Source organism: Coffea eugenioides, chromosome 1, assembly GCF_003713205.1.
Source record: "Coffea eugenioides isolate CCC68of chromosome 1, Ceug_1.0, whole genome shotgun sequence".
Taxonomy (NCBI): domain Eukaryota; kingdom Viridiplantae; phylum Streptophyta; class Magnoliopsida; order Gentianales; family Rubiaceae; genus Coffea; species Coffea eugenioides.
The window spans coordinates 52,606,707-52,630,581 of record NC_040035.1 but is presented as its reverse complement, the minus strand read 5'-3'; the positions used below and the strand labels follow the sequence as shown (position 1 = coordinate 52,630,581).

General features: G+C 37.0%; 5 protein-coding genes and 1 non-coding gene across 8 annotated transcripts; all 6 read right to left on the bottom strand.

Annotated features, from left to right (window-relative positions):
• Positions 1–3,950: 3,950 nt before the first annotated feature.
• Positions 3,951–5,687, bottom strand: LOC113780470 (dirigent protein 25). Its single transcript, XM_027326270.1, has one exon. The coding sequence runs from the start codon at positions 4,943–4,945 to the stop codon at positions 4,025–4,027; it is 921 nt and encodes a 306-aa protein (XP_027182071.1). The 5' UTR covers positions 4,946–5,687; the 3' UTR covers positions 3,951–4,024.
• Positions 5,688–5,705: 18 nt separating this feature from the next.
• Positions 5,706–7,121, bottom strand: LOC113780466 (pentatricopeptide repeat-containing protein At1g07740, mitochondrial). The gene has a single exon (XM_027326265.1). The coding sequence runs from the start codon at positions 7,105–7,107 to the stop codon at positions 5,719–5,721; it is 1,389 nt and encodes a 462-aa protein (XP_027182066.1). The 5' UTR covers positions 7,108–7,121; the 3' UTR covers positions 5,706–5,718.
• An 824-nt stretch (positions 7,122–7,945) lies between these two features.
• Positions 7,946–10,788, bottom strand: LOC113774770 (licodione synthase-like). The gene is made up of 2 exons (XM_027319390.1): positions 9,868–10,788; positions 7,946–8,771 (listed from the first exon to the last, which is right to left on the bottom strand). Exons 1-2 carry the CDS (start codon positions 10,786–10,788, stop codon positions 8,079–8,081), a joined length of 1,614 nt encoding a protein of 537 aa, XP_027175191.1. The 3' UTR covers positions 7,946–8,078.
• Positions 10,789–13,075: 2,287 nt separating this feature from the next.
• Positions 13,076–18,276, bottom strand: LOC113781775 (DNA repair protein RAD51 homolog 4). 3 transcript variants are annotated; one of them, XM_027327755.1, is made up of 11 exons: positions 18,168–18,276; positions 17,539–17,618; positions 17,327–17,442; positions 17,166–17,247; positions 16,871–17,005; positions 16,168–16,278; positions 15,957–16,038; positions 15,274–15,344; positions 14,140–14,289; positions 13,769–13,846; positions 13,076–13,663 (listed from the first exon to the last, which is right to left on the bottom strand). In XM_027327755.1, exons 1-10 carry the CDS (start codon positions 18,253–18,255, stop codon positions 13,811–13,813), a joined length of 951 nt encoding a protein of 316 aa, XP_027183556.1. In that variant the 5' UTR covers positions 18,256–18,276; the 3' UTR covers positions 13,076–13,663; positions 13,769–13,810. The 3 variants fall into 3 exon arrangements, with proteins under 3 accessions (XP_027183556.1, XP_027183557.1, XP_027183554.1); XM_027327756.1 differs by having other exon boundaries at positions 13,076–13,659; XM_027327753.1 differs by lacking the exons at positions 13,076–13,663; positions 13,769–13,846 and having other exon boundaries at positions 14,033–14,289.
• Positions 18,277–19,026: 750 nt separating this feature from the next.
• LOC113749498 (glutelin type-D 1) lies at positions 19,027–20,729 on the bottom strand. The gene is made up of 3 exons (XM_027293258.1): positions 20,506–20,729; positions 19,392–20,112; positions 19,027–19,281 (listed from the first exon to the last, which is right to left on the bottom strand). Exons 1-3 carry the CDS (start codon positions 20,699–20,701, stop codon positions 19,131–19,133), a joined length of 1,068 nt encoding a protein of 355 aa, XP_027149059.1. The 5' UTR covers positions 20,702–20,729; the 3' UTR covers positions 19,027–19,130.
• A 2,835-nt stretch (positions 20,730–23,564) lies between these two features.
• On the bottom strand, positions 23,565–23,636 carry TRNAH-GUG. Its single transcript has one exon. It is a non-coding gene; the product is annotated as a tRNA-His (tRNA).
• Between the last annotated feature and the right edge of the window lie 239 nt (positions 23,637–23,875).

Sequence of the window (23,875 nt, the reverse complement as noted above, 5' to 3'; positions counted from 1 at the left end):
TTTTTTTTATTCTTTCCCGTATCTAGTACTAATGAATTTCCTTTTTATTATTTTATGCAATTTCCATGGTTATCTTTTCTTTTATCTATCAATTTGTTAACTTTAGGCGCTGAGATAAAGATTTATTTTTTTCAATTGTCTTTATGTTTTCTCTATAAAACTCTCACCATTTTTATTTTTGCAACTTTTTTCTTTTTTTTTTTGTTTTGTGAAATTTATTTATTGTTGTGAGTAGAGGGTAAATTTGTCATTTTATTTGTTCTACTTACTGGCTCTTGACGGTGTTACTGACAAGGGAGTCAGATGTAATTTAGTTAAACTTCAAGGTTTGATTCGTAGTTTGGTCAAACCTAAGGGGAGGTAAATGTAATTAACCCATTTTGTTTTTCTTCTGTCAAAAGTGATCAAAATCTGTGCTGTTTGAGTGTGTTCCGCTTCCAACCAGACTTATGTTTCATTTACGGTTAAAGAGCTGGGCACTTTGTTGTTCGAGGAAATTAAAGCTCTTCCTGCTGTTTCCACAACATTAATGCTTGTCGTCTTAGTTGTTTATTTCAACGTTAACCAACCCGTCCATTTTCCCCCGAACGAACTATAAGCAAGCTTCGAAGAAAAAAGTTATGGCACCCGGCCCCCACTCATACATAAGCTTGATCCCTGCTGAGAGTTTTGCACTCTCAACTCTTCTAAGTAGTAGCATTGAGAGTTACCTGTTTGTTCATGGGATGGCGATTGAAGTGATTGATGATAATTTTACTCTCCTTTCATTCATCTCTTCCCATATACTATTCAAGAACGCATATCATATAAATTAATCAGAATAGTATCGGTAGACTACGAGAAGTTTGCCCATGTACGTGTATCCCTCTGTGTTTACAGTTGAGGGCGTGACTCCTTATTGTTTGTTTGTTTGTTTGTTTAAGGTTGTTAAAGTACCGCTTCCTCCTAAACTTATAATCTGGCTGGGGCTCACACAGACATAGTACCGCCCATGGTAAACACAACCAAGAAATATGTTGAAACTGTAACACCTAACAGACCAATCAAAATCCAAAATTTCGAATCTTCAAGCACCACGAAGGTAACAACATTAAAATTTAAAGAATTTTGGAGCTATAGGAACTAACATCACAATGTCAAAGATTCTAGTTTGTCAAAGACAAACTACAAATTATTAACATCTCGTTATTTGCCAAAACAAAAAACTAGAACTTCACATGCTCCGAGAGCAGCCTACCTGACCATCTCCTCTTATGTAGGTAGTATCGTTCACAGTGGGTGAACCTAATTGCAGTAAGTACTCCTCACCGCAGTCTGCAGCCTGCAGACTCCTTACATACATGTTATTGTTTTTTAAGGCAGTTAAGTTCCTGCCTGGTCGGTCTTATAAATCTGGCAGGATTTAACATTTCTTTGGGGTTCACCGAGACCACTGGGGATTCCATTGTAAACGATAGCTCGGAAAGTTGTATTTTCAGAATCAGCAGCAGCTCGAAAAGTTGGTTTCCCAGCATCAGCAGCAGCAATAGCAGGATCCGTTGTAGCTGCAAAGGTGATATAATAGTTAAAACCAGCACAGGGGGTTCTATTAACCTTGTCAATATCCCAGGAATAGTAGCAAAACAATGGTTCATCATCACATCTTGATTGAACTTGTCAAGGGCCAATTTTGCCATGTCAACGATCTCGGAGCAAAATCTAGGATTTCTTTTGTGATATGTAACAGGCATTAACGAAGAGCTGACAACAAGGGACCCGGATAAACCTCAGGGTCCACATCAAAACCATCGCAGTCGCGAATCTGTCGAAGGTACTCAATCCATCGGTTTACATTCTGATTCAGCTCCCGAGAGCCCAAAGGGCAGAAACTTGCAAGGGGATCAATCCCACTAGATGACTTTGCACGACTGGCAGCCTTCAATTTCTTTTCAATCCGTGCATCTTTCATTCTCGGGCTTTCCGGATACTGAATATCCTACTCCTCCCCGGTCTTGTTAATGGCACTTGGTTGGTTATTGTAAGATGGACGGACGGATACAATACCAGTCATCAACCGTCAATATGGTCTTCGGAATAGCATCATCCGTCGTTAATCCTTGATTTACCATATTTCAACGAAAGTGTGATAATTCTCTATTGGTGTTTCTTATGATGAATGGCAGTGGGCTCCTGTTGTTGAGCGATGAATTCTCCCATCGGTGTTTATTATGTAACAGCTCCAGCCATTATCGAACTAGTAAGCTTAATAGTTCCCCAACTAATCCACAGATAGATATATACCAGACCCTGGCTCCAAGTCTCCAACACATGAAGGAAGTTCACCAGAGTAGAAGTTTCATCTGTTTTCTTGCTCAACTGGGGGGGCCTGATGATTAGCGTTTTTGTTCTTGCTGCAACATGGTTCCGTTTTCTTTCTTTACATGTACCCTTTTTCTTTTCCATTCTTTTTGAAACACCTGTTTCGTATTCCTTTTCTGGTAATACTGAATCTGGGATTGAGAAACTCTTCCTAATAATTTGAATTATTTCCTTGCTAGGTTTCCAGAAAGTGGCCGGACTATTTCTCCATATAACTTCAAACTTGTCAACGAACCGCATGTAGCCATGTAGGTATACTATAGGTATCCTAAAAAGTCATTTTCTAAAGCCTGTTAAGAAAGTTATTACTTGTTTATACAACTTCACATTGCAACAGCTCCAATCACCTGTACTGCACCAACCAGCCATTATCGAACTACTGTAGTAGTTTATTAGTCCCCTAACTAATCCACAGATAGATGTATCGCTGACCTTGGCTCAACCTAACCACCGCAAGATATAAAGGATTTTTTTTTTGTGGGTAATAAAGTGCATCGGATATTCTGTCCTATCTCTTATTCCACTTTCTATCTCATTTTTTATTATATTTTCATTTCTCCTCTATAAATATCATATTTTAATTTTTTTTGTTTTCTTACTATCAAATAACTATTAACTAAGTTATAACTATTAACTAAGTAATACACTCTTAGAATAGTTAACCACCAAAAGAGCCTTAAAGCTATATTTGGGTGTAGTTGGCCACCAACTTTTAACTAACTATTTCTAGAGTAGTTGGTCACCAAGAAAGTCTTAAAACTCTATTTGAGTGGAGGTCAAAGGATTCAAATCTCTTGACCTACATTCTGAGTCCAGGATTTCCTGCCCTAGTATAAAGTAGGAGTAGGTGTAGATTAGAATCAATCGTATCTAACAAAAAAAAAAGAGTAATATACAATATTTAACAAACTCACAGTATCAAAATACACAGAAAAATGAGATTTTTTTTTAATGAATTTTCTGCTATATTTTGTGATTTTTTATTATATGTTATTTTTTTTGAGACTGTTGTATTTTTTATTTTTATTGTGTTAGTAGTTATTTGATAGTAAGAAAACAAGAAAGAATTAAAAACCCACAAATCAAAATACACAGAATGAGATTTTTTATGAATTTTCTACTGTATTTTGTGATTTTCTATTATATGTTATTATTTTTGAGACTCTTGTATTTATTTATTTTTTTACTGTGTTACTAGTTACTTAATAGTAAGAAAACCAAAAAAGATTAAAATCTGATGTTTATGATGGAGGTGGAAGAGAAAGTGAGACAAAAGATCCGTTGCGGTTATAAAGGATTTGCATAAATTAAACAGAAATACCTCTTATTGGCTGGCGCCACAAAATAATGTATTTTCATTTTAACCCCTCTCTTTCTTTTCATTTTTTTTTTTAGGAAACTCATGTTTTCTACTTTTCTTTTTCCTGGTAATACTGATTCCAGAATTAAGAAATTCAACCTATTAATTCGAATTTCCTTATTAAAACAACAATGACTTGTTTATAATCAAGCATGTATTCAATAGTTATATTTGGAAGCAATTTCACACCACTGTAATCCAAATCAAATATTAAATATTTTTAAGCACAAATTTCAATTTCAGTTTTCAAATTCTCCGACTCATTAGCAAATACACACCAAGCAATCAAACAGAAAAGCTGATACACTAATAAGCAAGATACACAGTGATCTCCAACACAGTCTCCACCCCATCTGTAGTATGTTGGTTGAGATTTGCAGGGAAGGTCTTTACAGTTGCAAGTCCCTTGGCATTTACGTACTTTCCAGTCCCACCCATGATGGCAAGATGGGACTCCGAGACAGCAGTTCTATGGACCCCAAAAAAGCTCAGGCTATCAGCATAGCTGCCACTTGCAAACATCACAGTGAAAACCATGGTCTGGCTAGTACCGTCCTCTGAACTAGCAATGTAAAACCCTTGTGCTTTGCCTACCAAACCTGAACCGAGCTCGTGCCCTTCCGTTAGCTCATCATCAAACACTGTCATGGTACCAAACATGAGTGACTGAAATGTAGTTCCTGTAGGGAATTGTGCAGGATTTAAGGCTGGGAAACCAAACCCTCCTCCAATTATTGAGTTTCCATTCTGCTGAACCAAATTAGGTGCGGTTCCGCTGAGGCCAGTGAGGAAGGGGATGTTGTTATTGTTGATAATTCCACTATTAGCATTGTTTACTGGGATGCCGTTATTCACGGGCAGGACTGCACCATTAGGCTTGGCAAAGGGGACTTGGCCGCCCACGGCTGGATTAGTTACCACTCCAGTTACAGCTATTGCCGAAGGGGTTGATCCACCTAGAATGTCATGCATGAAAAAGGTCAGCATGTGATCGGGACTCTCAGCACCAACTCCATTACTTGCGACTGCAGCTGGAGCAGCAGTACCCCCGGGCGTTACATTAGGAACTGCTGTGTCATCCGGATCAGCGCCTTCGGGTGGAAGTGTGGGGGCAACTACCTCCTCATCAAGGATTCTAGCTGAGGTAGCACAAGTGACTGCAAGTGCTAAAATGAGGAGGGAGAGTATTGCTGTGAGCTGGATATTGTTACACTGCACGGTAGCCATGAGTTGGAGACAGGCTACAGGAAAAGTTCAGAAAAGTTTGCACACCTTGTTACAGACTCGTTCTACAGCTTGGTGAAAGGATATGTTTTTGAATTGTTGGATGTATCAGGTTAGATGGGAATATATATATATGGTCTTTCAAGAGCCAGAGCCAGGTAGAATGGAAATTGGAGTTGATAAGATGGATTAGGTGATTGCTAATTCCACCAATCTAGGTGTATTAGTTGGTGTTTCTAAAGCAAAATGTATTGGGTAGCTAAGTGAGCATTTTGAACCAAATTGCAGATCTTTTGGCAAAATAAAAGTCCAATGCATCAATTAAGGGCACCTTATGAAGATAATGCTGATCACCACAATGGCTTTCTTAGCTAATGCAGTAAAAGTTACTGATCATTACCTATAAGAAGGATTTCCAGCAGAACCTCCAGCCAAATCAGCTTGTAAGCATTACCTTGTCCGGACATGTCAATGTTATTTTGATCATTGCACTTTTTCATGTTTCACAAAAACATGCAGTTATTGCTCCAGGGACAATCCATTCATCCACACATTCTCACTTCCCTTGCACTTAAAAAGGTTTCCAGCGGTCTATAAAGAGGATAACTTGTCAGGGATCCTGTGGATAAAATTTCACTAGGTCGCAATATTCTCTTTCATTTCAAATCAAAAGTACAGTGTAAATAAGATCCTCAAAACTAAACGATAACACCAGGAAACCACTTTCAGATTGATCAAGCCATGCTAAAGACAACAATTAGCAAAGACTCAATCACTCAATTCAAGACTAAGATTTTGGTCATAATCCTATTAACATCCATTTCGTCCCCACAAGACTCCACAACTAAGGCTTCCCATGACTTCAGGTCAATCATTATCTTTCTTTTCAACATCTCTTCCAAAATAAAGCATGCATTATCCAAATTCCCACTCTTGATTAAGCCCATAAATAAGCAAACAACTGTTTCTGGTCGAGGAAAATGCCTACTCCTTAGCATTGCATTTAACACCTTTACACCACTCTCAAATTCACCTGCTCTACAAAACCCATCAACCATCATTCTGTAACTAGCTGCATTCGGTTCGCACCCTCCCACTTGCATTTCAACTAATAACTTATAAGCCTCTGCAGCCCTGCCTACCTTACACAAACAGTTGATTATTATGTTAAACATTACAACATCTGGCCTCATCTTCCTTTTCTTCATTTCAATCAGCAATCCTTTAGCCTTTTCAAACTCACCTCTCTTTCCAAGATCAGTCATCAGAACTCCATAATTCACGGGCCTTGGTTTACAACCTTGATACTCCATATCAAACATCAGCTTCTTGGCCTCTTTAAACTTCCCCACAAAGCAAAGGCCTTCCATCAGCAGAGCATAAGTAACAGCATTTGGTCTTTTCCCCTTCTTCATCATATCCTTAACCAAAACCTTAGCTTTATCAAGCTCGCCCCTTTTACACAAAAACCCAATTAAACTATTATAAGTCACAACACTGGGCTTCACCTCTCTCTCAAGCATTTCATCAAACACTTCCCGAGCTCTATCCCATTCGCCCTTTTGAAGCCACATTTTGATCATAATATTGAACGAAACAGAGTTCAATCGCAAACCCATCTTCGCGGACTCCCCAAAAATCTCATTAGCATCAGACAAACAATCATCATCAACCAAAGCATTAAGAATCGCATTAAAAGACTGAAGTGTACGGACACAATTGAATGACGTCATGTTCCTAAAAAGTTCAATGGCCTTGCAAGACAACTTGGCTTTGCAATAAACCTGAAATAAGGCAATAAAAAGAGTTTCTTTGCATCGAATATTGTAATTCTTGAGGGAATCCAAAAGGGTTTCGACGGCTTCGAAGTTTCGAGCTTTGGCAAGCTTGTACATGAGGGCGGAGTAGGAAGGATAGTCATGTTTGAAGCCCTTTTCTTTGTACTGATAGAAGATAATAAGGGCTTCCTCTGTATCCCCGCAACCTTTGATTTCATCCAGGTATGGTATGGGTTTACGAATTCTTGAATTGGATTTTGGAAAACGATGATGGTGAGTGCGGAAGGATCGTGTCTGACAGTGATAGTGAAGGTTGAATTTTGAGAGTGCAAGATGTATTGATTTTGATGATCTTAAGTTCTGCATGGAAGAAACGAAAACGGACATGCAGAGAATATCTGTGAAGATTGAGTCCTTTATTTACACTTCTGATGAGCACATTACTTTCTTGTTTTCCGTTTTGTCAGTTCGATATGATACTTGAAATTTTAATTGATTCCATTTCCCTTGGATATGTTTTTTTTTTTTTTGGCATTTTTGTCTTTTCCCGGAAAATTTCATGGTACAACAACTGAAGGTATTTCTTCCCTCAGCTATTTCGGAGTAGAAAATTATCCCTCTGTTTATTTTGTAACTTCTTCGAATCATAGGGAGTTTTAAACAAATTAGAAGACTCGTATATAAGTTCATGTAGGATGTTCAATGTTTCTCTTGGCTTATGGGGAAAATTTGAACCCCCCACCAAATAAAAAAAAAATTATGACATTCAGAATTAGGACTTCCCGTGAAGAGCTGATTATCTTTAAGACATATAGTTCTTGATATGAATAAAGAATATTCACCGATGTTGGATTCGCTTATGAGCAAAATATATTGAATATTATAAGGCTTTACTGTGTTTATAGCCAAGAATGTATCAATTGATTAAACTAGTGAAGGTTATCATGTTCAAGCTCTGTTTAAATTCTTACAAGCTCAATACCTTGTGTTTGTACTGGACTTTTCGTATAAATTTCGGCTTTTATACTCGTTGATTCTTGTTCGAAATGAGATAAAGTGACTTTAATTTCATTGAGACATAAGCAAATTAGTGCCAAGTTAATTTTCAAGTAATATCTACCCAGACAAACTCGAGCCTAACGCTAAAGTAGCTCTTTTCCCCGTTTGCCTGTAACCCGACTGTTTGACGATCAAAATTAGACCGAAAATAAATGCGGCATTCTTATTCATTATAATAGGAGACAACTCGGAAAATTATGCTGGCGTTACATTTACTCTCTTCTCAAACAAATCTCATAATGCTTAGAAACAAGCTATGCTAAATGATTGACGAGTCCAAAGCTCTGGCGCAGATTTAATTAGAACATGTCTTGACTTTGAGGACTGGAGAGGATATTAAGGGGATGATCAATTCGTGATTTAAGGCGGCAAATTAGATCATTTGCCCTTGGAGCTGTTAATCCTGGTCGTTCAGCCATATCAAGAGCAGTACCCTCTGTTTTCCCTGCATGCAAAGTTGGCACCTCGAAGTCGAAGCACTGTAAAATAAGTGCAAGAATGTTTGGCAACTCCAGAATAGCCAAGGACATCCCAGGACAGCCTCTTCTTCCAGTCCCAAAGGGCAAAAGCTCAAAATGATGCCCCTTGATGTCTCTAATGCGTGATGGATCGCCATCACCATTAGGCTCCAGGAATCGCTCAGGCCGGAATTCCAGCGGATTTTCCCAGTATTTTTCATTTCTTCCGATGGACCAAATGTTCACAAAAAGCAAGGCATGAGCAGGGATTTTGGATCCGGCTACATTGCATTCATTCACCGATTTTCTTATGAGCATTGGAATTGGTGGATGAAGTCGAAAAGTCTCCTTTATAATTGCCTGAATATAGGGCAAATGAGGAGTGTCTGATTCTTCTGCAAGCCTGTGTTTTCCTTCCACTACTTTATTGATCTCCTCTTGCGCTTTCTCGAGCACTCTTGGATTGTTGATGAGTTCAACTAACGCCCATTCTATGGCAATGGATGTCGTATCCGTGGCGGCAGTGAAAAAGTCCTATATGTTTTGCGTACAACTTTGTGTGTTAGTCAAACCACTGTCTCTCATAAACTACTTTTTGAGTAAATAACCAATTAATTCACCTAATATTGGCCCGTTTGACAAGTGGATTTTTTAGATGTTTATCTAAAACTTTATTGTAATTTACTGTAGAAGTTGTAGAAAAAAAATTTTAAAGTGTATAAATTTTTGGATATTTTGAAGTGTATAGTTTAAAAATTTTAAAAAATATTTTGAAATTACTGTAGTTAAAATTATTAAAAAATTCGTAACAGACAAACTTAACAAAAACTTACTCTCGTTATGAATTTAACAGTAGCCTTTACTTTGCCTACAAAAATTTTCACCTACCCCGCTAACCCTATTGATATATACAATGGCCTTTATAACTGATGTGACAGGTGAAATTTTGAGGGTCATTAAGATGATGAAAGCATGGATTTGGTCCGCTTTTTTAAGTTTAAGCGGCAAGTCACGAATAGCTAAGCAAGCAACCATATTGCTACTTGGTCAATGTGGATGGCCTTGCTTGTTCAAATATTTTCAAGTTGTTAATGTCATCTGTAGAGATATTAGTATATGCAACTATGTGTATGCAAGAACCAATCAGACAAAGTGAAAATGTCTGGCAATATGATAATGGGTTAATTTTTGAGATCCAAGGTATGCTAGTACTTGTGCAAGTTTTAAAGACTCCTATAATGTTTCAGTAATTTCGACAGCCTATAAACTGGTGTTTACCAGCAATAAAATCAAAAGGAAAAAAAAGTGTAAAATTTACTTAGAAAAAACACTATTTTGGATAAATTTCCACTAAAACTATAATCCCTGATATGGTTAGTTAGTTGCAAGAGCTTTCTGAGGAAGAGGTGGTGTAACCAATTCCAAAAGCCATGTGAATTTTGTATCAAAGTTCAAAAATAGTAACAAGTCCTAATATGGATGCATTGAAAAATCTAGTGAGGGAGACAATGAGTGTGTGTGTGTGTATATATATATATTTGCTTGTTAGTTATCCACACTTTCTAACAAGTTTTGCATTTACGAGAAATCTGCAAGAACGTGATAAATGGTATAGTTTCAAAACACTTACCAAGATTACGGCCTTGATATTATTTCTTGTCACTTTCACTTCGCCAGTCTGATTCTCCATCGTGTCAAGCAACATGTCAAGGAAATCATTTGCCTCATTGCTTCCTCCATCTTCTTTGTTTTGCAGTCTTTTAGCACTCCTTAGTATTTCTCTATCTGAGATGATCTTCTCCAGCAAAGTATCGTACCTTGTGTGAATGTTCTTGGCTCTCTTCCTTATTCCCTGCAAATCGAGGCTTCCACCAAACCCTATGATATCCGAGACATCAAATTCCCCAAAAATTTCTGTCACCTCGCGAATGACGGTCCTAGCCTGCTGAGCCTGATCACTTTCTCCATCCGAGCACCTTAAACTGAACATCATTTGGGAGATAATATTGTTGGCCAAATTCATTATTTCTTCAGTCACATTGACTTCCTCGCCGACTTTTGCTTTTCTCATTAGATCAGAGAGAAATGCATGCACCTCCATTTTCCTTATTTTTTCAAAATTACGTAGGTTCGTCGAGCCCAGTAGCTCCTGAGTGGCCAATTTCTTGATGAATTTCCAGAACGGACCGTAGGGTGCAAAAGCGAAGGAAGCATCATATGTAACTAGTTTAATTGCAGGGGTAAGCTTGCGGGACGAAAACGAAAGTTCATTAGTTTTGAGAAACTCTCTAGCTAGCTCGGGAGTGGATGCTACCACACAAGGGACAGAACCAAGGCGGAGATGAAGTAAAGGACCATAGTGGAGTGAAAGTTGGTGAAAAGAGCGGTGAAGATTGGGGCCAAGGAGATGAAGATGGCCGATGATGGGTAAGGCCGAAGGGCCCCGTGGCACCTGCGGGTCTTTGGAGGAAAATATCCATCGATATACAAGGGTTGAGAGAAAGACGAAGATGGTCGTCCATAATAGAACTACAACCAGCATAAACTCCATTATTGTCTTAGAAAAGCCAGAAAAGTTTTACAAGAACGAGCTAGGATGGTGAGTTTGTGAAGTGGTGAAGAAAGGCCTAAATTCTTCACAGCTTACTCGAGCTTCATATTTTGATCTGAATAAGAAGACGCACATCTCCCCCCGGTCAATATACGCTTCGGAGAAGCTTTTATATATAAATAGCATACGAGCTTGAAATTTTAATCAATGTTATATTAGCCAGGGCGGACAGTGGAAATCGAGGGGCAACAGGCCAATAGCCTCGCCTGCAACAGCAACTTCCAAAAACAAAAAGACAAAAAATATTAAAAGGAGTTTCGTACGCACTTGGATCCACGGGCGGAGGTAAGAGTCAATTGCAACCCTTCAAAAAATCTCGAGGGAGGAGTTAAGTTCACGCCCTCCCTACTCAATTCACACCCTATATATAATATATTTATTAGATGCTAATGCCCTTAGTTTTATACGTTAAATCACAACTTTTTGTAGCATTTTTTTAACTTTTTTGTAGCATTTGAATTATCTTTCTACATAATAAAAACAAGAACAATAATATATCTTTTCTGAAGAGAAAAAAATTATATACCCTAATCTTTATGTTAGTTCTATAGAGAAATTTCTTTTTTCTTTATATCATTCCAATATTATGTTTCTTTGAAGTTGCTTTAAAATAATTTTTTCTCCCTTTCTTTTATGAACCCACTACCCCTATTACCTTTATTTTATAGAACTGTTTTTAATACAAATTTACACATAATCAAAGGATAAATATTTGTATGAAAAGTTATTATGATTTCATGTTCCATCTTGAAAGCGACTGAGATTTTAAGTTTAGAGACTTGAAACGCGTAGATATTGCAATGTACATGCTTATTTGTAATTGACAAACCTTGATTGCTAAATTAAATTTTAAATTAAAAATTAATATTCTTAAGCACTTGTAAGATGTTTGAAAAAATTCTCTTCTAAATGGAAACATTTTTGCACCTATTTTTTTGGTATCAATACATATTATTTGCATATATATGTAATTTTAGCAATTCTACAGTTATATACTATTAGATGATATGATAACTATTGCATGTCATAAATAACAAACTTTAGGCAATTTTCTAATTCTATTTTTGTAACATTGAATAAATCTTTTCATGCCGATTAAGCTTATAATAAACACTGAATTGCATCAAAAGCTCATAAACCACATGTTTAAGTTTAATTTAAAGCTGTTGCACTCCCTGAACAAAGGTCTCAAGTACTCCGTCACTGGAATCGTTGATTACTTTAAATATCACAGTTACCATATGGGAAGTCGTTTATCTTTTAGCTAATAATCATATTTTAACACAGAGAGGAAGGCTTTTTTCTTTTCTCAATCTAAAAACTTAGGCTCCATTTGAACAGGAGGAAAGTTGCATGGGAAAGTGAAGTGAAGTGAAGGAAAACGAGGTAAAGGAAAATGAAAATGAGCTTTTTATATGCATTTGGGTACCAACAAAAATATTGAGAGAAAATAGGAAGTTAATAGCGGTTAGTATCAGTTATTGAAACTTCTATGAGTAACCAACTATTTTCCTTCAAAATCCTGCAAATTTACAAAACACAAAATGCAAGAAAGTGCGGGAAAATGCAGGAAAATTTTTCAACATTCCTGCAAACCAACCAAACACGCATGAAGGAAAAAATAACTAACTTTTCTTCACTTTTTCATATTTTTCCCTGCAAACAAACACTACTATCTTAGGGAATCCTCAGAAATAACCAGTCATAGGTCGGCACCAAATAGCACATTTTTATCCGGTAGAAATCAAAATGTAGCCATAGGTCGGCACCAAATGGAGCATGACTTTTCAGCGTTTTAAGTCAGGCCAACAAATATTTATTTGCTTATAGGACTCTCAAGTCCTAACCCATTGCTAACATGCTCTTGGATGCTTAGTTGTGCCTCTCTCTCTCTCTTCTTTATTGTTTCTCGTTTTCCAAAAGAAAAAGTTGGTTTTTGCAAATATTTCCCATCATTTTCAGTTTGAGTACGGATGTTATTTTATATCTAAGCCACAAAAAGGAGTTCAATACCAAAAGGATTCATCATGAAAGATTTTTTACTTCTTTTTTTTTTTTGAATTATTCTACTCTTACTGATATCTCACCTTGATTAATAGAATACTTAGGTTGGAAAAGTACAAAGGTTGAAGATGTACAAACTGAATCGAAGTACAAACAAAATTTCAAGACAATTTTATTAGGATTCTAAACTTTTGATCAAGTCTTTTGGAACTTGATGATCAAGTCTAAACTAACCTTATTTAATTCACTTCTGGTAGAGCATTGAATTTTGACTACGCCATATGAACAGTACTTCTATAATATATGCCAGCGTTAAATATAAACTGTGATTTAGGTATCTATTCAGGAAGTCTGCCGTGGACTAGGTCGGAGTCGATGGATGTTAGCGAGGTCGGGGGTTAGGGTAGGGCTGTGGATTAATACATATTGGACCAACATGAACATTGACCTGAGAAATGCATTATTTATTTAGCTGTGTATATTCATTAACCACCAACCAGCACCGCCACGCAAGGAGAAAAGCTTTGGCACCATTCTACAGCGCTGCCAGCCAGCAGCCGCAGCATCAAGATCCAATCAGCCAGTGCTCCACTCCGGGGATTTCTATTTGCATTATTCAATCTCAATCAGTCAAAACTCTTCTGAGGTGATGTGTTCAAAATCTAGTCCAGGATGAATATTGATGTTGAAGCAATGGTTGAGGCCCTCCCCTGCAGTGATATGCGTATCCGATACACCTACATGTCTCACACTGAAGGTGTAGACAAAAGCAAGAGTATGGAATCCATATCATCACTGAAAAAGTTCCTGTCTTTCCAAATGAAAAAGAACAAAAGCAGGAGCCCCCTGAGGATTAGAACTCTTCTTGAGTTACATCATTAAATAGCTTTCTCCATATAAACGACCTAAAGCTTACCTGCCTTGTGCAATTCCCCAGGCACCATGCATGTACCACCCGTCACAAAATTGCAAATTCCACTCTCTCTCCTATAGCCTGAAGGGTCAAGAAAAAATGGTGCATAATAAGCAAAAGGCATGGCATGCATCTTTTTTTCATTTTAATTTTTCCTTTTCTTTTCCCCCCATATGTGTTACAAAGAAACAGACTAAGTCCTTCAAACTATGTTACTTGGACTCGGCTATGGGGTCTGACCATTATAGATATCATAGAGAAAATATAAACGTCAAATGAGAAATTGACTACCGCAATACTGAGACACCAACAGAATCAGTTGATGAGTGTTACATATAATTTTTAAACAACTGATGTAAATGAAGGGGGCAAACCATAGAGGGGTGTCTTAATATGAACATGCTACAGATGTTGTTTAAGACGTCTCGGGATAGCAGAAGCCTAATGTGTGGAATGCTCTTCCAACTCTCACCCAGCGCTGGCTTAATCACACCACCATCACCAGCCACCATGTGATTGGTCATCTACACCAACAACAATTAACCATTCAAGAATAGTAAAATATACATTAATTTCTATGATAATATTAATAAACAAGTTTTGGATTAAACATCCATTTATAACTAATATAATAAGTTTGACCTATTTGATACTGTCACATACTGATCTAAGGACAAAAAGAGTTATCACAATATCCCAGGTCGACAAACGTTGTAGCATTTGCTGTATGTAAGCCAACGAGAAAAAGATAATACCATTTGCAGATAGCATAATTAAAAATCTCTATAAACAAATTGGTACAACGGGGTATGAGCTCTCAACCGGTCTGCTAAACCAACAAAATAGAACCAATCTTGTAGGCACTTGTCTTTGAGTCCACATTTTGGTAAGAATGCAAATCACACCAAACAGGTCAATTAATTGACCTGTTGACTACTCATGGCATTTCATACTATTCACAATCCTGACACAACCAACTGATCTTAACCTCAACGAAAACTCTGTGACATTTCATGTGGAATAGTGGTTTTTGTCACAATTTACCACCTATATATATATAGGTAATATGTCCATAGAAGATTACAAAGATATTGTAATTAAGGGTATCTCTATGCCTGGGATTGAACAGGTTCAAGCATATTTTCATAACACTACAACGTAGATAACTTCAGCAAAAGACAAGTGATTGGATGGGTTGGGTGGTTCGGGAGGAGGAAATGTAAGTGAGAGGTCCCAGCTTCGAGCATCCCATTTACACTATCAAAAAAAAAAAAGTGATTGGAATTGCAAGCAGCATCATGCTTTGATCCCTGAAAAACTGTAAAAACAAGAATACAGGACCTAATTTTTTGCAGACTGGTGTTGTATTTTTGGACAAAGCACCAAATTACACAAGAAATGAGTTGTTTAGCAGAAGAATTCATCAGATGAAACAAACCTAATACATTATGAGAACCACAGAGAGAGGTTCATACAAGAGTTTCATTAGCAACAAGTTTACTACGTACCAGAACAGACAAGTTATGCTCGTATGCTAGCTTCTTCAACAAAAATCCAGCAGAAGCCATCAAAGCGTGGCCTGTGTTTCCCACGAGATGTGACCCATTTAGTTTCAACACCAGTATCAAGTCAAATTATTATGGTTTAGTATGTAAAAAGACTTAAACTCGTGAATTGACAAAATGATGACAAGTAATTAAACTTCACATTTGTTGGTTTAACAATTCTTTTTCCTACATTATTCCAAGAAAACAAGAACAGGAATACCAATTGTTTCAAACAGAAGTCCATCTAGTTGGCGGAACACACTGATAACATATGGAGTGGGGTATCACTGTATCCTTTTCTACTTTTGCGAACTAGTCCAGATCATGCAAATTGCTCAGATACTGATCATACAGTAAATTAACACAGAACTACAGAGGACAAGGATTTTTTCCTTCCTTTTACCTTACAAACTATATGAACCAGAGTTAGAGAGCAATAAACAAGCAAGTCATAAAAGGTGGGACAATTCTAGACACTCAAAGTTGAAAGAAAAAAGGTGCAGATTAACGTAGCCTGAATTCTATGAAAACGTATGCCACTTTGATTCTTCCTTGATAACTAGATATCCTACTATTGACAACAGAAAATTCGAAGAACAATCACAATTATATTTGAAAAGCTCACTTGTCTCGAGAAAACATACCATGTGTGCCAGCCCCTCCAAGAACTGGAGTAATAAGAGATGATACCGAGTCAATGATAAGCATCCTTAAGTTCTGACCAACCTGCATTTTTACTTTAAAAGTGAATAAATAAGCACTAATAAGTACAGCCCGAAGCAAACACATCCAAGAACAAGGAAAATGAAGATGAGAATAATGAAAAAAAAAATACAAGAACCAAAAATTAATAACCTGATATCTAAGATTTTGCAATAGCTGATGAAGCACATCCAACAGGGTAAAGATGTCAAACACGGAGCGGCATTCTATATTGTCCAAAACTTGAGGGAGAATTTTGCCGGACTGTAACATTAAGAAAGCCACTGATAATGGATGAAAATGGCAGCAAACAGCCAGGAAAGGTCCTTGGAAAATCTTAATGGGAACAAAATATTATGGCACTACCTGAAACCCAATTTCAAAAGGGTCATCATTCCCTATTCGGTCACAGTCATCACTCCTCTACCTCTTACAACAAGTGTATAAACCTCACTCCTCTCATGCCTCTGATCCCTCCACTCCCCAGATCCCTCCAACTAGTCACAGGCACTAGGAATGGTGGTGGCAGATGAACGCAAATATCCAAAGGACAATTTAAAGTAATCAAAGATTTTTCTAGTTGAGTACTATGCAAGCAGCATAACTACTCACACTGAAATGTAGCCTACCAAGCAAAGATTGATTCATAGACCAGAAAGCGTATCATTTTTTTTTTAAAAGCACCAGAAAGCCTACATAGATCCAGACATCCAGATGGTCAAATAAACATTACCCAGCAAACAGTTGGACTTAGCTGCAAAAATGACCAAACTAACCCAATGGTCCACTAAAACTGTGACAATGCAGCATGCACAGGCAATGCAAAGACCAGATGCCAATGAAGTATATATCTGACCTCAGTGTCAGCAAGCTCCGAACTACTACTGACAAACTGTGCAACACGTGTTGGTGAAAAAGAGTTGCCCGTATCTAAGAACAGGACTCTGCCCAAACCACTTTTTGTTACATTTGATGCAGCTAGTAAGCAAACCTGAGGAGATATGAAATGAAATTCAACGATATCAACAAACGGTAAGCCAATCATGCTTACGCAGCTCACTCATGAAATATATAAATATATAAAACTAAAAATATATAAATATATAAAACTAAAACTAACAAAATAAAAAAGGTTATGGGATTGTGGATACTTGTGTTTTACCAGAGGATGATGGCCCAACTAGCTCTGTCAGAACTCCTTCTTGAAATCCGCCACGTAGAAATGCATCAATCCTAATCAAACAACTGATAGCTTAATTTCTAGGTACCAAGATACGTCAAAGGAATGATGGGTTTCTCAGCCATTGGATACCTTTGACATCCAGTAGACAGAATACTTTTACTCTTCTGAGAATATCCCAACAACTCAAGACCATCTAGCCACGGCTGATGCTGAGCATCAATGATGGAAAGAACCTGCGTGATGGCCTATATAGTTGAACAAAAGCGAACACGCATGAAATACAGACATTAGCATAACCAAAGTTGCAAATGGGAAAGTAATAGAGTTCAAGTAAAGCCAACCTGCTTCAGTCTATCTGAAGTGTCGTGTTCCTCTGCCAGAGCCATTAACACGTAAATATCATGCACCAGAAAATCTTCCACTGCTTAAAGAAAGGGGAACACAATGAGAAAGGCAGAGGCAGTTTTTGCACGAATGCGGGTTGCCCTTGCTTTTAAAGTGAACCCATCAATCTCCACAGCTCAATCAACAGCCGCATAAACACGTTGATTGATGGAGCAGGGCAAAGGGCAGGGTGTTGCCAATTAACTTAGCTCATAGCTGCAGCAGATTTTCCTAAAATTCTACTCCCTATCATAATTACACGTCCACTTTACATCTTAAATTCAGCATTTGCAGGGGATTAAAATTTTTTTTTTTTAAATGTATATACGATAAACGAACAATTAATTCAGCTAAAAAGCCAGCCCAAGTGAGGTTTCGCAATATTATGTTTCCCTTAGTACATATAATGCAGGAGAATATCGTTAATCATCAATTCTAAGGTTTCTATTTCAACCACAAAAAAAAAATAGAAATCCGAGGATTATTATTATTACGATCATTATTTGTTGTGGGCAGTAATAAATCGAACAAAGTAAATAAACCATAAATCGGAGTGAAGAAAATGAGGGAAGAGTGAGAAGAGGACCTGAGAAAATGGCGTGGGAGGCACAGAATTGCCGGAAATCGGAGTCAATAATCGGATACTCCGATTCTAAGGATTTCAGTGGTGCCATCTCTCCCCCTCTCTCTTTCCCGCTTTCCCTCTTTAACTATGGATTTTCTTTCTTTTTTTTTTGTTGTTTTTTCCCTCCTTTTTGGTTCCTCTTCGGCTAACTTTGATGAAGGTGAGGGAAAGCCCATGGGCCAAGTGCATATGGGCCCAAAGGCCCGGTACCGAGGGGCAACCAAAAAATTCAGATCGCGTTCACTCCAAAAAGAGAATCCTGCCCACTTTTAAACCCAAATCGTCGTTGGAAGCTATAAATACGGGATTTTTTTTTTTTTTGGAAGCAGCCACAAATATGGGGTTGAAACTTGAAAGCCACTGATAAGCTCAGTGTACTAAAATTGGATTCTTAGTGCAAATCCTTAATTTTTGGATGATTTGATTCATCAAGTTGGAAAGGGACTGGGCGGGTATTACTGTAGTCGTCAATCATATACTATAACTCTACTGCGTGATTGATTTTAGTCCAAAGCGTGTTTAGCTCGCTCAGCTTCTTGCAGTTTTCCCCTAATTTGCCAGATTCAATTTTCTTCTTCCTTTTTTTTTTCCTTTTATTTCAGACTTGTGAATTGCCAATTTCACACATTTTGTCACACCCCAGAGATGTAATAGCAGAGCCAGAGATGTTGAAATGGAGGATTAATGACGGCATAAGTAAAGTTGAAATGTATAAAACACTTCCAAGAGGGATCCTGATGAAACCAATGCTTACTCGTATTAACGAGAATCCAAATGAAAAAAGAACAAAAAACAAAAAAAAAAAAAAAGGGAAGCTTTTTGTGTCCAGTGTTAAGCACCGGAAAACCACCTAATACGGTACTGAGACATCCGACCTCGTTATACTTGAGACTAGACTTATTTGAAGAACTGGGGAAACCCGCTTTAATTGGGTGGAAAGAAGATTTCTTCTGCAGTCCTCTTTGAGCGGAATTGTTGCTCCACTTCTGGGGACACCTTGAAAGATGCCTGCAGCACTTCCGGGGATAAGGCCTTCCAGACCGATGTTCTTCCAGCCATGTGAGTGAAAATGGGACTGCCATACCACAACAATAAACCCAAAAAATAAAAAAACACGGTCAGAATGAATTTACAAGATAGAGAAAAAAAAAACAAACAAGAGCATTGAATTTGAGGAGTACTAACTCTGGAGTTGTGACGATAGAGAACCAGTCGAGACCATCAGCATCAGCAATTTTCGAGACGACGAAAAACCTGGGAACTATGAACAGATTACCAGCCTTAACAGTTGTTTCTAGGACGCGCTTGCCATCAACGCCAACAATCTGGGCACGGCCGCTGCCCCTGATAATGTAAGTAACCTGCAGAGCTGAATCGCAAGAGAAGCCGGGCGAACACATGGAGTGGCCATAGATTCTAACGAGATCTGCGCCGAAACCAACCTCACCAACCAAGGGCAAGTTTTTGGTGTTCAAAACCACAACCTTTCCACCATCTTTAATGTCAACATCCAGCGGAGCTTCCTCACAGTTCAGGGCAAGGCCATTTCGATGCTCGCTCCTGGGCTCAGGCAGCTTAAATCCTGCATCGAGCTTGACTATTCCCTTGGCGGTTTGGCTTTCAACAAGGGTTTTCACAACACTTTCTTCTAAGTTCCAGGCTCTGCTTGCAAACTCGGTCGTGAACCCGGTGAAGATGCCATTGCTGCCCGTCAAGTAAAAGTCGGTGAATGAACCGGCTTTGTGACCTGTTTTCGTATCGCCTAAAAAGAGGACGACAAGCTCTGTGTCCTCTTTGTTGTACCACCATGTAACAACACCAAACGGAAGCGCAATAGCATCACCCTTTTTAATTGCAACAACCTTTTCTTCTTTCTCAGGCAGGACAACTCCAGCTACTCCAGAACCTAAGTAGAAGAGCCATTAATTCCATAGACTGTTGAAATTACATAGTGAATTCCCAAAAACAAGTCCCAAACTATTAGAACAACAAAATCAATGAATTACAATCATTTCAAACCATAGGCACGAATCGACAAGTTGCATCAGAATCCTTTTGAGTAAAGGGCGAGAACCTCATTCCCATTAACAAATCCATGAATTGATCGTTGATCAAAAGCAGGGCATCAAGTCCAGCAAAATACTTGATTTAATAAATAAATAAATAAAACCCACCCCCAAAAAAAAAAAAAATCAAAACTGAGTTATACTGCTCATACCACCCCATAAAAGGAAAAACAAAAAAAAGAACATAAGAAGATTCAACTTCTACTCAAATTAAAAGGAAAGACCGCGGTTACCTTGAAGAACATAAGCAACCTTAGCAGAATCAGAGTAACGGGGGAGGGCAAATCCATTCTTCTCGAGAGCAAGCTTGGCTGCACCAATATTGCCTTGACGCAGCATGGGGAGTTCTTCTGGGCACCATGCATAGTAGGCCCCACCATCTCCTCCATAAACCTTCTTCGCCAACTTTGGTGATAGATCAGTCTCCATCTCCTTTATAACCCACAACAAAAACAAACAACTTTTCTTTTGTGGCGAAGAAAACAGCTGAAAATAACGAGAACTGGCGAAAAGGATAGTGGAGAGGCTTGGTATTTATAGGGGAAACACTGGAGTTTGGTGAGGATAAGGATTGAGATTGTAACGGAAAAGATACCCATAATAACACGTTAGGATTTTGTGGATTAATTTGTGATAGACTATAATTTTAAGTGTTGTGCTAATCCAATTAATTTGTTTTAATAAATGTAATTAAGTTTTTGCAAGGTTGATTGACCTTTCTTGCGTCCAGGCCCCAGCACATGCCAGTGTTGCATCGGATACTGATTCAGTTCACAAGCGCATGCGGTCCAATCCTTTGAAAGTAGATCGTTCTCATCTCTACTAATTGATTTTTTTCCCCTTTTTTTTGTTTGCTCTTTGGTTTTTTTTTTTTTTTTTTTTGAACAACCCAAGATTGACCTTTAAGGCAAAAAAATAAATAAATAAATAAATTCCATTATATTCTCATAAAATGTATATGCGAAGAGCTTATTTCTCGTCAATAAAACTCATTTATGCTTGTTACCTGATTATGAATCCATCCAAACCCGCTCAAATCACACATTTTGATACCTCTACTTATCCCTAACTACTTCGTATCAATAGCAATGTCTAATGTAATGACAACCCAATCATCCAAGGTTATTCCATGCAAGTTGCAACAAGTGTGAGAAAGATATAAAACAAGAAAAGCAAGCCACTGGCAGCAAACTGAAACTAGAGTAGGCTTTCAACTTTGTCTCTGAAATAAACTGGACCAAAAAGGATTATTATTTGAAAAACATTCTGTTTGTATTATTTGAAATGATTGGTAACACCACAAGAACGTCCTAGGACTTAAAATCGGGGGCAGTCCCTGGGCAAAAGGGAAACAAAATGTTGAAATAAGTTTTTCTTTTTTGAACAAAAATGTTGAATTAAGTTTAAATTTTAAAAGTATACAATTGAAACAATAACTAGATACAACAATAATTTTAGCAACTAGCACTCCTCCATTATGTTTACCAAAGAATATTTGTCAAAAAAAAAAATTGTGATTTGAACCTCCATCCAATTTCCTAAAAACATCTTTATTTTCAAAAGTAGAAGATTTTGAATCCAAATCAAATTTCTAATGACAGTAATCTATATCTATATCTATATCTATATGTATTAGAGGGGCGGGTATTTGATGAGGAGCTTTTTAATTTAGTAATCTATATCTATATGTATATCTAAATCCAAATCCTTTTTTACTACAATTTTGATTTTTTTTTTAAATTTAGTAATTTTTATCCCTTAACTAACGGATAATAACCACCCCTGTAAATAACTCACAAACCAGATTGACATTTTATTTTTACTACAATTTTAGATTTTTTTAATTTAATAATGTTTATCTCTTAACTAACGGATAATAACCACCCCTACAAAATCATATCTCCTACAAATCACGTTTGCAAATTACAAATCATGTTTGACACTATATCACACAGCTAATAGTAACAACTAACTGATAAGGAACTCATCACTATGAAAATCACATATTTAAAATTAAGGAGGCTATTTGAATTATAATTTTCATAATTCCCACAATTCTACATATATGACGGATCTTACCTCCATAATTATTCACAAAAATTGACAATTACTAACCCATTTTATTCTCTTTTGTCATCCACACAAACCAAATACAGTAAAAAAAAGAAACACTACTTATCATATTCTTACCATGGACGAATCCCCATCTACAAACACTTCAAAAACGCCTAAATTCAAAATCATGCCTATGGTAAAATTACTCCACTTTAATTAATTACTGAACAAATTTTTCAATTCATAATCATAACCTATATTTTTTTCATTCTTGCTAGGTTAAATATTTTCAAATACTTGCTCGTATTCAAAGTATTAACATGGAAAACATGTTCTATGAGCTATGCAAAAATTATTAACAACTATGTGAAGGTCAGTTTGCAAAAATAGCGTGTAGGCATTGTAATGATATGGTCGACACTATTGTTAGGTAATTAATTTCATGTACCTTTAACTTCAACATATTTTTCTATATTGTATATAACATTTTCTTCTCAAATAGGTACAATGTTAATATACAAATTAGAGATTTTCAGTGGTAACCTGCATCTTAATCTACAAGACAAACATGCACTATTCGTATTTCATTGTAATGCTTCTTATCTTAGAGAATTACAAAGGAAGATAGAATTTTGTGATACATATTTATTTTTTTATAATACTATTTATAAACTATGTAAAAAAAATACACTAATTTTGAATTTCGCATGCTCTTAATTCTGGGGAAAATGGAGGTAGACAGTTCTTGAATGATACGCACATTTTATTATACTTCAAATTATTGTTAAACAAATCTTATATTTTAATTATGTTGGTACGATTTTTTAATTATTATTTTTTGATTCACCCCCTCTTTTAATTTTTTTCAATAATGTCAGTACCGTGCAGAGCACGGGTATTCAAACTAGTTCTTTTAGTATTTATGAGCTGGTTGTAAATGGTAAAATAATGAGTCATGGTCCGAAGACGACTTATTAATTATCACACCATTGTAGTAACTATAGATAAAACAAAACCAAGAAAAAAATAAAATTCAAATTCAAATTGTGCCTAGCTTAATCAAAAGATCCAGAACCTTGTACAGTTTGATTGAATTATATGATTTGATCAAATTGTTTGGGAACATCTTTAAATAGTTTAAGGCGCAGTATTTTTCGGGTGGTTTTTCGGGGGTTGGGGAACACAACCTCATTGGTTCTCAGTGACAGCTTACTTTTGCTGCCAAAAATGAAATTCCTGTGGCTGCTGGGATTCGAGCCCAGGTCTCTACGGCCACAACGTAGAATTCTAACCACTAAACTACAGCCACAAGTTGTTGGAAAAAGCCAAATAGGCTGCTTTAATGGTAGAATAGATGGAATGAATCAAAATTTACGCTCGATAGTTTAGTGGATAAACAACTTACTATTAAAAGTTGAGTGGTTAAAATTTTAGTATTTGAAAAGTTTAGCAGCTACTTGAATATTTTCTCCCAATAGAACCACAATCGAAAATTCGAATACAAAAAATACTTGAGAACACTAGAAAGCAGTTTTTGGAAATCAGAAG

Excerpts from the sequence above, each read along its gene's own strand:
- LOC113780470 (XM_027326270.1), bottom strand. The coding sequence starts at position 4,945 with ATGGCTACCGTGCAGTGTAACAATATCCAGCTCACAGCAATACTCTCC.
- LOC113781775 (XM_027327753.1), bottom strand. The coding sequence starts at position 18,255 with ATGGCACCACTGAAATCCTTAGAATCGGAGTATCCGATTATTGACTCC. Across the intron at positions 16,279-16,870 it reads CGGAGCTTGCTGACACTGAG|TCCGGCAAAATTCTCCCTCA; the intron begins GTCAGATATATA and ends TTAATGTTACAG. Across the intron at positions 15,345-15,956 it reads TGGAGGGGCTGGCACACATG|GCCACGCTTTGATGGCTTCT; the intron begins GTATGTTTTCTC and ends TGGGAAACACAG.
- LOC113774770 (XM_027319390.1), bottom strand. The coding sequence starts at position 10,788 with ATGGAGTTTATGCTGGTTGTAGTTCTATTATGGACGACCATCTTCGTC. Across the intron at positions 8,772-9,867 it reads ATATCAAGGCCGTAATCTTG|GACTTTTTCACTGCCGCCAC; the intron begins GTAAGTGTTTTG and ends CAAAACATATAG.
- LOC113780466 (XM_027326265.1), bottom strand. The coding sequence starts at position 7,107 with ATGTCCGTTTTCGTTTCTTCCATGCAGAACTTAAGATCATCAAAATCA.
- LOC113749498 (XM_027293258.1), bottom strand. The coding sequence starts at position 20,701 with ATGGAGACTGATCTATCACCAAAGTTGGCGAAGAAGGTTTATGGAGGA. Across the intron at positions 20,113-20,505 it reads GGTTGCTTATGTTCTTCAAG|GTTCTGGAGTAGCTGGAGTT; the intron begins GTAACCGCGGTC and ends TCTTCTACTTAG. Across the intron at positions 19,282-19,391 it reads TCTATCGTCACAACTCCAGA|TCCCATTTTCACTCACATGG; the intron begins GTTAGTACTCCT and ends GTGGTATGGCAG.